This window comes from Copidosoma floridanum, unplaced genomic scaffold (genome assembly GCF_036245765.1).
Source record: "Copidosoma floridanum isolate Cflo_tuat_1 unplaced genomic scaffold, Cflo_Japanese_pri ptg000034l, whole genome shotgun sequence".
Lineage (NCBI taxonomy): Eukaryota > Metazoa > Arthropoda > Insecta > Hymenoptera > Encyrtidae > Copidosoma > Copidosoma floridanum.
Genome location: NW_028321911.1, coordinates 7,252,884 through 7,267,874, shown reverse-complemented (window position 1 = coordinate 7,267,874; position 14,991 = coordinate 7,252,884). Strand labels below are relative to the sequence as shown.

The 14,991-nt window shown below is 32.7% G+C and overlaps 1 protein-coding gene across 1 annotated transcript in view; it reads right to left on the bottom strand.

The window, feature by feature from the left end:
• The window catches only part of LOC106641746 (G protein-coupled receptor Mth2), a 486,490-nt gene extending 476,887 nt beyond the window's left edge, over positions 1–9,603 (bottom strand). Inside the window, exon 1 of the mRNA XM_089597612.1 lies at positions 9,359–9,603. Within this exon, the coding sequence (XP_089453738.1) occupies positions 9,359–9,588 (230 nt within the window). The 5' untranslated portion in view covers positions 9,589–9,603. The remainder of the gene's footprint in view (positions 1–9,358) is intronic.
• Positions 9,604–14,991: the final 5,388 nt, after the last annotated feature.

Below are 14,991 nucleotides of genomic sequence, written 5' to 3'. Positions count from 1 at the left end.
AATAGCTTAAACTACTACAAAGTATATTATTGGTCCTAATTGAGATAGTTTATATCTAATTTATCATATTGATATAGTAAAACCTGATTTTTTTTTTAAAAAAGTAGGCAAACACCAAAAAGTGCTTTTAAGTTAGAGAAATTGTCTACTGACGTATTTGTGATCAAACAAAAACGTAAATTTGAATTAAAAAAAAAGCAAAGTTGTCTAGAAAAAAAGAATTTTATTGGCTTGATGGCAAAGAAAGAAATTACCAACTATTTTGTAACTAATAATTTGTTTAACCTTTTTAACACACTTTTACTAGCTTCACTTGTAACTAACTATGTATGTAAGAAAATCTTGGAATCTTAATTTGACCCACTTCCCGGTCTTCGATTAAGATGAAATTTTGCACACGCTCTGAGTTCTGATGACAATACATGACTAGCTAAGAAACGTCGTTACAAATCCAACATAACGGCTGTCTGAAAGCAACCCCATGATATGGGTATCAAATGAAAGGGTTTGCTGTCAGAAATACAAAAAAAATAGTCACGTAACCTAAATCCAACATGGCGGACACCCAAGATGGCGGATTGACTACTTAAAATGCAACCCCATGATATGAGTATTAAATGAAAGGGTTTGCTGAATGGCATACGAAAAAAATAATCACGTGACCTAAGTCGAACATAGCGGCCATCCTAAGGTAGTGGATTGGCTATTTGAAAGGCAGCCTCATGACATAGGTACAAAATGAAAGAGTTTGCTGAAAATGATGCGAAATGCCATTTTCGTATCAAATTATCATGTCATAGGTATCAATCAATAAGGTTCGATGAGAGGAATACAAAGATTGGTCTTTGAGTCTATGAGATCCCACCTTAGCCAAGGTAGAATACGTGCCAAGGGCTGAATGGTACGAGAGTGGTAAAAAATATCATTTTGCTAGCTTCATCTAAGGGCACCAGGAAGAACCCTATTGTAATGAGCCTTGCCACTTTGCCCTCCTACATGGACGTCTGGGAGGAGTCGATCATCGATAAGACTAAAAAGTATAAAATAAAAATAATAGTTTAAAAACTACAAAACATGCTTGTAGCATGCACTAAAAATTACAAAATTTAATGTGAAAGAAAGTGGGGACCGTTTTGTCCGAAAAGGGTAAAGATTACATAAACGCTCCACTCTTTCTTTCATAATAAATCATAGTATATATTTAATAAAGATAATTACCTACTTATAACCATTTCGCATAGGTAATTATTTATCGTTTATCACGAGCTAAGATTGTTTATGTTTACCTCCGATCTAATGATGATTTGGCAAAGGGAAAACTCTTCAGTCATTAAACTTAATGTCTGAATTATTTTGTAATTTTTAATGCGTGCTACAAGCGTGTTTTTTAGTTCTTTGAACTATTATTTTTTTCTCTGTTTTTAACTAATGCACGGTAAGAGGATTTTGGTAACCATCTGATTAAAATCACAGTCATAATGTATTGTAGGAAAAAAAGGTTGATTGTTGGCACATAATACAATTCTTATTTCTATGAAATCCATACTGTAAGTATAAGTTAAATTAACCACTAGGTAAAAATTTGAAATGTAAACGCAAGCTAAAAAATATAATACACGAATGCAGACAACTATTAATGTATTCTCAGATGTACGTTCTGCCTTGCTAGTAATTATCATATTCGACACAAGTGTAATAAAGGTAAGTTTTCTTGTGCCTTTTTTATCCCAGATTGGATGTTTATGATTTCTTGGGAGTTTTAAAATGTATGAGCTAGATTTATATTCCATGAAATTATTTTACAATCATAAAATTACAAAATGACCTCGTCAACGATAAGTATTAACTTATACAATTATTTAATAAAATTAGTATTGAAAACATATTTATTTGGACGTATCGGAAAGACAGTGTTTGCAACATATTATTTAAGTTTAAATAAAACACAAATAAAAGAAATCTTAATAAAGTAATGAATTGTATTGAAAAAAAAAAAAAAAATACGCTGACAATCGAAATCGATCCAAACATAGCAAAATGATTCAGGAAGCGGCATAAGCCTTTGCCATCTCAGCTATTGAAGCTCCAGACAATACTGATTTTAATGTGATATGTGCTCAGTAATAGCTTCTAGAGCTTGTCCTTCGATTTATATTGCTTATGACGAGGAAAAATGATCAATTGATGGTTACAGCTAAACTGACATCCTTAAAAAAAGCTAAATATTTTCTCAAAATATTAACAGAATTTAAAATAAGTATTAAAATTACGAGAAAAATAATATAAATAAAAAAAAATTTCTTGAAATGAAAAGTCTGTGCGTGTAATTATGAGCATTTAGTTTTTTGATTTAAGTAAATAAGATTAATCAATAAAGTTGGAGCCAGAGCAAGAGCAAGAACAAGAGTTAGTTAAGTATATAGCATATACTTGGTTACATTCAAAAAAGAGAAAAACTCGTGTTTTCGCTTACCTTGGCTGTGCGCTCAGCTATATAGCTATAGTCAACACTTCCACTCTTCTTCTTGTAGGCACACATTTCATACACCCTTTTCACGTCTCTTGAAAATGTGCGCTTATATTCTCACTTCTACGCAAATCAACTTCTCTTCTTGTAGGCGTACGCTCATCGATACAAGCCTCGTACTTTAAGAAAATGTGCACCCGGTTCAAAGGCTGGCCATGGTTGGTCACTCCAATCCGTGTCAAAAAGTCGTCTTGCATTATAGCATCAGTGTTAGCAATCTTTCTATCTATCTCTGATAGCCCATAGCATTGAAAGTTCTCAGTGGCAAAGGTGGTAGAGCACCAGCTTCCCGCCACACAGTGAGTAAAACAGCACTTTTTTGGTTTAAAAGTTTCTAGGATAGTCTCTCAAAGACCATTTATTTTCCAGGTTTAACACTTCGTAAGACATCTGTCGAAGCTAACTTTTAATTTTCATAATCAAATTTATTCTACGTAACCTGACATGTCTAAAAATAGCAAAACCCGCTGAATCAAAGGTTATTAGCTATAAATTATTTTAATTTTTTAAATATACCTGCACAATATCAAATGTATAGTTCATTTTAAGTTTGTTTATTATAAATGAATAAAAATAATAAGTAAATTCAAGAAAATGGATCCAATACAGTGGACCAAAATAAATAAATTTCCTAAATCTCACTGAAAGTTATTACTCGGGGATTTTCAAGGTGGCTAATTACAAGTCTGTTATCGTAACTTACAAATTTAAGATGGACCAAAATTGATTAATTTCCCAAATCTTATCGAGAAATATTACTCGGGAATTCCTGAGGTCGCTGATTACAAATCTGTTATCGTATTTTATAAATTCAAGATGTGGGATCCAATAAAACTGACCAAAATCTGATTTAGTATCCCAATATTAGCTAAAATAACCATTCGGGAGTTTTTAAGACTGCCAATTATAAGGTTGTCATTGTTGTTTGCAAATTAGGTATGGTAAATGATATAGAAAGACTACAAATGAAATAGATTTTGGGATATTACAGATTTAAATGTTTATAAATGTGTGGTAACAATAAGTTTGGTTTACTAACACTTTTGTGTGATAAGTTAAATAGTTGAAATCAGAAGCTGTCAATTGCCAGTAATTCAATAGGCTTAACTGTAAACATTATGTATGTTAATTAATTATTTTTATCAGAAGCAGTCAATCACCAGAAACCCAATTGAGAAATTGTTTAAACTTAAAATATTTTAAAAAGTCGTGTGACAACAAATTCTTGATAAATTTTTTACCAAGTTGTACTGCATTTTTATTAGGAATATAGAATTACCTGACTTTTAGAAGTAATTTACCTGAGATTTGCATTACGAATATTTGACTCTTACTCAAAACTTATTACAGATTTAAGTATAACTTTCATCTGAGACTTATCTGATTTCCAGCAAACAAATATGTATGTTACGGAGAAGTAAAAAAAAATTTTAATTACAGCAGTAGCAATGACAATTTAAGCCTTAACTTGCTTTTAACTATTTAATAAAAACATAAAAAAAGGAAGATTAGGTATCAAATAGATGTAGCTCCTTAACAAAAAAATTTTGTTGTATAAATCTAAAAGTGTAATTCCCTTATTTTTAAAATCTAGTTATATTATCTAAAAGTTGATTAAATTATTATTGCACTTAATTTAGTAAATACAAGGTGCAGCGATGTAAAGAAAAATTGACGTCTCCATAAATTATAGCCGTTTTTAGATAATGGAGTCTAGCACGCTATAGAAATAACTATGAGAAATAATGCCGAGTAAGAAAACACACTGTTTATATATCTTAACATAGAACCATGAGAATAAATAAAAAAGCCTTGTTGTTTTTCTTATACTCCTGTACATGCAGATAAGCTACGTTAGACCAAGGTGGATTATAACTGCACCTTCAAAATAAAATTGAAGAGTAAGTTGAACTATACCTCCAGGTCAAAACGCAGTTAACAGTGCCCTTATATTATTTGAAAATTTGTCGTAGATTTTGACGTCAACATTTAGTATAACTAGTGTTAAATGAAAGTAAAATTTCTTTATAGATTTCGTATGTTGAAATTTGAACTTTAATTTTTGCATTGAATTTTGACTTCAGATTTCTGCTTTGAGTTTTATATGTAGTCTCTAATATAATATTGTGCATGGAAAAACTGCATAATTTCAACATTAAAATCAGTTAGGCGAGAAAATATTGTGCTAGGAATTCTCAATTACAGCTCAATGCCTAATTTTCACTGGTGATTTCATTAGATTAAACTAATAGACCGACAGTTATAGAAAGTAATATTAAGTGCCCTTTTTTCTGAAATCCACCCACAAAAAATAAAGATAATTAACAACATAGAGTTAGACCGTTCAGTCAAAATAATATACAAGCTATGGGAATTCATCTATGATTCTCATCTATACTTAAAAGTTATCATGGTGCTTTGTGGTCATAAGAATCCTTTGAAATTATTACACGATAAAAATAACTATGAATTCTAGAGTAAAGTATACTACAAGTTGCTGTCAATAAATATTTGTCTAATAATTTTATGAAAAGGTAAAATATAAATAAATCAATTATTTCAACTCGCCCTAAATATAAGGTTAAAACGTGGAAAGATTGTGAATTTGAAAGATTATAGTACAAAGCTTCCAGATTTTTGCTGCTCGTGACTTGATTAATAATCAATTTTAACAGTTTTAATTTTTGAGAATCGATGGCACGTGCCACCATTAAAATCACTGTTAGACACTGATTATTGATTCTGATCTACTATGTAGGATTTGCTAGCTTAAATTTGTTAAATATGATATTACATACTTTAACTAGTGACCTCAAAAACTGACAAGTAATGATTTTGAAGAGTTTCGAGAACTTAATTAATGTTAATCTGCTAAATTGCTTCCGGCATCTCTGCTTGCGCTAGCAGATTCGTAATCAAATCATTAATATATTATACAATTCTTAATGTATACTGATGACATAATACTATGATGGTAATTCTTACTAACTCCTTTCTGAATTTTCAAGGTACTTCCTCATGTCAGTACCATTACCAGGAAAGTAGGAGTGCATCAATATATTTTGAAGGTTCGAAACTTACAGTGAGAATTAAGGCAGTTCTAAGAAATGTAAGAATTTTTAGAATTTCTAAATCAGTTTTGACCCAAAAAAACATATTTGGAAGTGTGAATAAGTTATTGTATAATTATTATTAGCATGAAAATGAGAAAAAACTTTTTTAAGTTATACACATCACGACTTTTTGTTGTATGCTAAAATAAGACGATTAACATTAATATTGTTTTAAGCCATATTTATTACACATTGTTTATCATGTGGACTACAACAGGATCTTTTATGCTGAAACTTTTCTTCACACTAGTATGATAAGCCTATTGTTTCCTGCAAAAAATCCTTCTAAATTACAATGTATGTCATTTATCTTTTTCTTAAAAAGCTTGCATTTTACAATTAAATATCTTACAAACTTCTGGACTTCTGCTGTCTGATTCATCGTACTGTTAGCTAAATATACATTTGTCATGAAATCATCACTATAACTAATTCTTTGATAACTGTTATAACAATAACCACAAACATTAAAATTAAAATAACTGTAGGAGAAACAAAACGATTTCTCTGCTTGTGTGCAGAAAGTATATGGACAGAGCTCAGTAAATATACCTATAGCCAACATCATATGCTATTAGCAGCACTACTTCTTTTCAAGAGCATGCTTTTCTATCAACTACCATACTCGTAGCTAACATAAAGATAAGACCATTTCGCAAATACTGAGACTGAAAAAATCTTGTTTTGAGTATTTTGAGATACATGTGTCTCATTTTCGTTATTCTAACGACCATTTAGCCCATATTTTTCGATAAAGTTGTAGAGTAGGATTAAAAAGGCTAAACAAAACCAAAATAAGTAAAGAACACTGATAAAAAGAACTTTTTTTTGCTATTGGAAAATCCACGTATGCAAATAGCAAGTAAACAGTAGCATGGTCGTCGAGGCTTCGACTGCTTTCTCAAACTTACCTTGTCACGCTCTCACGTGACTTTGTTTGAAAGTGTGTACGGAAAAAGCTATCACAAAAGATGGTAGCTACAAAGTATCTGCCATCAAAAGCATTTACCAATCTCTATACTCCCATCTTTAAAATCACTCTGAAGGCCCAGTGGAAAAGCTAATAATGCGATTGAAAAAAAAACTGATAATATTTTGAAACTGATATAGAACATTCTTATAAGGAAGCAATACGTAGGTATTTGCATAATATGCATGCGAGTAACGGCAGGAACTTATGAAATTGCCTAAAGATGTTCCATCTTATCTATCCTCTCAAGAAAATTTGAAAAACAGTATGTAAAGGCAGTCACCTCGCAATTTCCTACCAAATTAAATTCCTGTCTGCTTTTACATAATTGCTAGAATTTTTGCTCATAGCGTTGTAAACACACTCTTACTGATAACAATTTTTTCAAGTAAAACTTCAATAGGCGTGTTATGCGTGAGAATAAATCATTAATTTTAGATTTTTGACCTTGAGAAAAAGTGTAACGGAAATGGATTTTGTATGTTGCTCCCACATCACCCCGCCACACAGTGCCGAAAAAAGCCCTTTTTTTGTTCAAAAATCTGCTAACACTACAATTTCCGACGTAATTCTCCCATTTTTTTTTTTTTTATAAACTTCTTAGATGTCAAGCTTCAGTGTGTCACTGCCACTTTTTCTGAAGAGTCCAAACCCTAACCTCAAAAAATCGGGAAATACAGACAAAACAGATTTGAAAAAAAATTTTCTGCAAAAATTAAATTTAATTCGAAAATGGTGGAGACAACATGGGCCCAAAAATTAAAAATTTTGCTTGATTTTGCTTTGCTTTATACAAATAAGTACACAATACAATTTCTTCAATCCGAAAAATACTACATCTCAATCAAAAATGCCTTATCATGTGTACAAAAACTTTGAGAAAAATTATTCTAAGCTTGAAAAAAATAACTTTATAAATGTGTCATTCTTTGGTTTCTTTTCCATAGTATTCAACGAACTACAGAAAATGGACGAAAATATTCCTCTTCAAAATAAAAAATTTTTTTTTCTTTGAAAATAATAGAACTCACTTTGTTTTAAACGGTCTAATTTATTTGTTCCTATCTGTTTTAAAGATAAACTGAATGTAATTAAAGTTTTTACACTTCAAAAATAAAATATTCCATATATAAACAACTTATGAAGACAGTAAACAGTAATATAATTTTTTTGAGTTTTACTTGACTTAAAATACCTGATACGATCTAGGTTTTCCTGCTGTACTTGATTTTTTTCCTAAACATACTATATTATAGTAGATACTTTTTATGTGCTTTCTCTTCTCAAAACTGTTATTCTTGCTTAAAAAAAACAATACGATAATAAACTTTTATTGCGATTTGTTCTTTTACAATTTAGTCATTCGTGATTCAGATGACTTTTTGACGTCAGGACGTTATTCATATATTTACTGGGGAGAAAGGTCAGAAAGGTGAGTGGAGCGCAAATACATGCAGCAACGCTGACAAATGGTTTTTCTTATGTGGATTATGCATGCTTTTACGCATACTTAATTCTTTCTTTCTAAATTTATTCAGAAGCTAACTCGTAGATCTATAGTAGTGACAGGAAATTGAAACAAGACTCGACTTTTAATAATAAAGTGATATTCAATAAAATAAGTGTAACAAAAATATTAGACCGAGTTCGCTTCGAGGAAGCACAACTCTTCGAATACAAGGTAATAGAACTAAGCTGAAGACGACGAAGAAGTGAGTCGTTTGAGCTGGCATTGAAGAATAAAGTTGTCTTGACTCGAAGAAGACTTTCGCTAACTTACAGACGACAATTCAGTGCCAATGAGAAGGCTATCCTGACCATGACGTAATGCGTTGCAAACTTAACAAGAGAGTTTTGTAGCAACTTTTAAAGTCAGGAGCGACTTTGTGAGAGCATCTTTCAACTTCAAAGGTCTGCGAGCAAAAAGAAGAAACTGAAACAAATGTGCAAGCTAACCAGCAATGAAACTCGACTTTTGAAGCCAGAAAGCCAAAGAGGGAGCACCTACACTTGTCAGAATAAATAAATTTCGAATCATCAACTGTCAAGTGTGCATACCCCCACTACGACAGGCTCTTATCTCCCCATGACAACATTAAAGGGCGCATTACGCCGATCATGGCAGCGTTCTCTTACGACATTCACTCTTAGGTCAACAATTCCGTTGTTATTAACAGAAAACTCTTTGTAAAAACGGTATGGTTTGTTTTAATAGTAGCTTATTTTACTTTTAAGATATTATGAACTGTTACTTAATATATGGTGAAAAGTAACATTAAAGCAAGACATAAAATGCCAGCAATAAGTAATATACCATTAAAATAAATTAAAACACTATGTATCAGAACTATTTGTTACTATCAAGAGCTGAAAGAATTATACGTAAAGTTCTTGTAAAGTATTTTTTTCTGTATACTATTATATTCAACATGCCAACCGTTCCTAGACTAAAACGAAAATAACAACTTTCTTTTAAATATCAACAAAATATGTTTTATTCTAAGATCTGCCTCAAATGTATGAATACTGAACAAATTTCATCGACAAAAAATAGACTCAATGTAAAAAATGTATATGACGTGATTTTTAATAAATCCTAATAAATAGTATTTAAAGAAAACAAAAATTAAAACTACATAAAAATTGAGTAATGTCAGAATCTTTGAGAGATGACAAATTGAAATATTTGTTGATGTAAGACATAAAATATTCTTATAAAAGTAACGATTGTATAAAAACTTTAATTACCTTTTATGCTGACACGGATCATGCACAACTGCTGCAAATTCTGTAGTTGTATAACTCGGATTTATATAACCAGTAGTATTAAAGTTGTAAAATACTGGTGAGAACTCTTTGTATGAGGTATTATTTTTTTGACATTCTGCTGCTTTAGTCAAGTTTTTCTTATTCATAAATTCACCAAACTGACAACATTTTGACACAAGAGCTAAATCTTTGTATTTATGAGAAATCATATTCAGCCAAAACGATACGTTCTGAAATTTAAAACATAAATTGAAAATATAAAAGTGATTGCTAAAATAGTGCTACAAAACAATAAAATAAATGATAAATACTATTTAGAAAGATGTATTCATCAAAAATCTATAATTTACTAGTATATTATACAAGGTGCTTAAGAAAGAACTACCAAAGAAAACAAAAACCAAAAAGGAACAAGAAATAAATTTGTAACTATTAAAAAAATGTCACAAAAACGAGAACTCCTTGAAAACGAAGAAAACAGATGAATTACAGTTGAAAAGTTATTTATTTATTCATATTTTTTGATCACTTATGAGTTCAAAGCCAATGTTTTTACAAGATATGTTGAAATAAATTTAGGTTAAACATACTTACATGTTCCTTGCTAAACCCCCTTTTAAAATAATTAGCATTACTATTTTTATTATTCATCCTGTTTTGGTAATATTATATGCAAACTAGAAGAATCAATTTGTAATAGCAAAAAATTAAGAAAACTATTTTAACCAACATTCTGCATAAGTGAGATGCTGCAGACTTGAGCCAAAAACAAGTTTAAATAAACATCGCGATACTTAGTTCCTAATTGAATATAATAAAAGCCTCTAACATAGCTTAATTTTAAACGTTAACCCCAAGAAAAAAAAACAACAAATCAACCAGATGCACAGTGAAAATTTTCAAACCAATAAGACACTAATACTTCGTTTTAAAAAAGGTAGGAGACTTCAAGTAGATGACTGTTTATGGGCTGAGAATATCAATCAGGCGTAAAGGCTATTAGAACAATATAGTTAAATTAACTCTATGCTTATCTGTCAATAAATATTATAACTGTCCTGTCAAAATTCTTCTATGATAGCAAACATTAAGTATAAGCTTCTAAAAAAAAAGTATTCAAAATAAGCAGGAAACATGAAACACTTTTAGCTTTCCTAAGAATTTTTCTAGAAAACTTTGATAAACAAAGAGCCCTACATCATCATCATCATCATCATCATCATTATCATCATCATCATCATCATCATCATCATCATCATCATCATCATCATCATCATCATCATCATCATCATCATCATCATCATCATCATCATCATCATCATCATCATTATCATTATCATCATCATGAATATCACTATGATCATCATTATCATTATTGTCATCGTCATCATTATTATCATTATTAAATCGTCATCATTATTAATATTGTCATCACCTTCATACTTTTTTCATTAATTTTTTTTTATTTTTCATGATTATCAACATTAATAACATTATGATTACTATTATCGTCATTATGATTGTTGTTATTATTTTCACTATCATAATCATAATTTTGATCATTACAATCATTATCATTATCATTATTATTATTATGTAAATTACGATTATCATCATCATCATCATCATCTTCATCATCATCATCATCTTCATTATAATCGTCATCACTATTATTATTATCATCATTGTCATCATCATCATTGTTTAGAATTGTCATAGCAAAGTTAAATTGCTCTTTTTATTTAAGTTGTAAGTGCACAAGCGTGTGCGCAATTTATAGTTGTTTTTTTGGAAATGTGCTTAATAGAGCGATTAAATTTTTTCCTTTCGAAATTCCCAGTTAAGGTGGCAGTGGTTACTCGTAAATCTGGTCTGCTACGTTTAAATGAACCACATGTAAGCTTACTAGCAAATAAGCCAGCGACCAATCAGAAAGCTTTTCAACGTTCGTATTGAACTCAAGACCGACAGGAGCTCCAACTCCAGTCAGTTCGCCTCGGGAGCTCACTCGCATAGGCAGCTTACTGCTTTTGTTGCTAGACATGATTTTGTCTCGTTAGTTTGAAGAATACTTAGTTATTCTCCGTTTAGACGACATGTCTTACAGGTCACTCGTTTTCTCCTCTTTGGTGTGAAGATTACCAGTACATTAACTAAAAGAACATTTTTATAAAGTGCTTCTTCTTCAGAGTTCGGGCGATAAGAAAGTTTGGTCGATAACGGTGAGGTGATTTGCTGTATGATGTTTCTGCAGGCTGTGTGTGCTGTGGATCTTCAGTGTTTCCAACCTCTTGGCAGGCGCTCTACACCTGCTGCGGGCACTCGACGATTGCCTTGCTGTGGACCGTTTGTGCTCGCAACCTCTCGGTAGGCGCTCAACACTTTCTCCTGGCTCTCGACGGCTCACCTTGCTACGGACCGTCAGCGCTCGCAACCTCTTGGCAGGCTCTCTAAATCTGCTGAGGGCCCTCGACGATCGCTTTGCTGCGGACCGTCGGCACTCGCAACCTCTCGGCAGGTGATCTACACCTGCTGCTGGCATTTAAGACTCGCCTTGCTGTGGACAGTCGGTGCTCGCAACCTCTCGGCAGGCGCTCTACAACGGGCTGCGGGCACTGGAAGATTACCTTGGCGTGAACCGTCGGCGCTCTCAACTTTGTACCAGGGTAGCTACAACTGAGCTATACTGAGAGATTCTGTTAGCCTTAGAAGCAACTTTGGTTGCTTATTTCTCGAGTTTTTGTAATAAATTGTCATGTATTTTTTTAAGTTCGTTTAATTATCATAAAATGGATGAATTCAGTGAACAGCAAACTGCTATTAGCAACAATATCTCTCAGTCTTATGAAAATTTTAGAAAACTAGGTCAAGCTAAAATGACCAAAGGCCAAGCACTTTCTAGGATAGAATAATTAAAAAGGAACTTTGAAGTCTTTCAAAAAAAAATCATGATAGGGTGGTTAAAGCAAAGGATGTTAATTTGGGTCATACATATTTTACTTCATCGTTAATGGATCTGACTGAGGATAAATACTATTCTCAAGTTGGTGAGTTTGAAGACCACTTGTTTCATTTGAGTTCTAGTGGGACTGCTGGTAGAGCTGACCCTCCTCCCCCAGCTCTGATTAACCAGGGGAGTGTTGGACATGCTTCTACGTTGCCTAAATTAGAAATAGCTAAGTTCGATGGTAGCTATTCTAATTGGGAGAGTTTTTGAGATTTAAATCGCGCTTTGGTACATAGGAAAGAAAATATTCTAGGAATCCTTAAGTTTTTTTACCTAAGAACTCATGTGTCTGGCGAAGCGGAAGACCTTATAAAAAATGTACCTCTGACGGAGAATAAGTACATTAGAGATTGGGAGAGTCTCGTTACGTTCTATGATAGCCTCAGTCGTCTAGTGAATTATTATACAAATTAGTTGCTTACAATAGCTCCGATTAAGGCTGAATCCTTTTCTGAGGTTAAAAAGTTAGTTAAGGAAGTCTTTGGTTCCTTAGATGCCTTAGAGGCTTTGGATAGAGGGTTCGGCGATGGAGATGTTATAGTGGCTCTGGCAATCAGTAAATTAAATCTTTTAATGAAAAAGGACTGGCAAAAACATTAAGGCGACAGTCACAACTCTTCTAGTCTTGCTCAATTACGAGCTTTTCTCAACACTCAAGTAGTGACTCTTGAATCGTATCAGGAGAAACCTAGTGATGATAGTAAAAGGATAGTTGCTAACAAGAGAACGTTTTCTTCACATGAGGTGTGTAAAACTGTTAGCTTTCAAGTGTGTTCTTGCTGTGGGAGGAATCATCCTCTATAAAAGTGTAGTAGTTTTCAAAGTAAGACTCATCAAGAAAAAAAGGATTAAGTTTTAAAAAAGTTGTATTGTTTTAATTGTCTAGGAAAACATAAAATTAAAGATTGTAAATCTGCGGTGACTTGCAAGAAGTGTAAAAAGAAGCATCATACGCTGCTACACTTCGATAGTTTTGGTCCTTATAGTCGCAGCAGTCCTGAAAGCAAAACTGAAACCAAGACAGAGATAACTACCAGTTGCCTTCAAGTATGCAAGAAGGTTAAAGCGATAGAGACGAATTCAGTTGGTCGGTTACTTCCTACTGTTTTAGTTAATGTTAATGGTCCCAGTGGAGTAAAATATCTGATTCGAGCTTTAATTGACCAATGCTCAAAATGTTCATTAATTTCGCAATCATTGAGTGACTTAATAGGTTTAAAACAAAGTAAGGTAAATTTTCAAATAACAGGAGTAGGCGGAGACTTGAAGGTCAGTACTAGGAAGGAAGTCAGTTTCCAGATTTAGTTTAAATTCAGTAAAAGTTTTGAGTATCAGGTTTCAGCTTTAGTGCTTCCCAAAGTTTCTTCGTATCAACCTCCTCGTGAGTGTTCATCTGTTGGCTTGTCTCACTTGGAAGGATTAGTTTTAGCGGTCCCTAATTTTCTGGAAAATCATAAAATTGATCTTTTGCTAGATTCTGCTATTCATACTCTAATAATGAAATATGACGTTAGGAGGTCTGCCTATAATGCCAGTTTAACTTCGTTAGGATGGATGGTTTCAGGGCTTATTGATTGTAATGGATCTAGTTTCAAACCATCAACAGTGCAACCAATTGAACGATTACGTGATGAGCCACTGGATAAACTGTTAAAGAGATTTTCATACTTAAAGGAACCTTTGGTTCATGGTTCAAAGTTGTCCCCTTTGGAGGAAGTGTGTAAAAATATTTTCTTACAGAGTTACAAGGGAGATGGCGATGACTAATGTATTGTTAGTTTACCCTTTAAGGAAAGCAGACCTACGGCAAACTTGAAAGTTTATAGTTATAAGGCTGCAGTATCTATGTTAAAGTCTATGGAGCGACGGTCATCAAAACATCCTGATCATCAGTGCTCATACTGTGCATTCATGAAAGAATACCTAGACCTGAATCACATGAAGTTGAGTAGTTATAGTGTAGCAAAGTGTTTTCTCCCACACTTTGGGATTCTTCGAGAAGATAGTTCGACTACCAGGTTAAGAGTAGTTTTTAATGGCTCAAGTAAAAATCTTTTCGATTTAGTGATGCGTTGGCGCAATTATTCTCACGCCTTTGTAGCTGACATTGAAAAGATGTTTAGGCAAAAGGGAGTATCTGAAAAGGATCAGGATTTCCAGTCAATTTTGTGGCGTTTTAATCCCTCAGACTCAATTCAAGTGTTCAAATTTACCACAGTGACTTACGGTTTGGAATGTTCACATTATCTAGCTAGTAGAGTTTTAAAACAATTAGCTCATGAATATCAAGATTCACTACTTATTGTCACTGGAGTTCTTGAGTCAAAAATTTACATAGATGAAGATACTTTTGCAGTCCCTGTGGTTATTACAATTGTCATGGGATGAGAAACTGCCGGGTAGTATAATTCAGGAGTGGTTTAAGTGGCTAAAGGAACTTCCTGGGTCAAAGGAATTCAGAATTCTACGTTGGAACGGTTTCTCCCTTTTATTAGAAAGTATCAAACTATACGGCTTTTCTGACGCTTCAAAAAATGCTTATACGGCCGTAATCTATTTGAGAACTGTCCAAGAAACTGGAATTTCAGTTCAGCTATTGATTGCC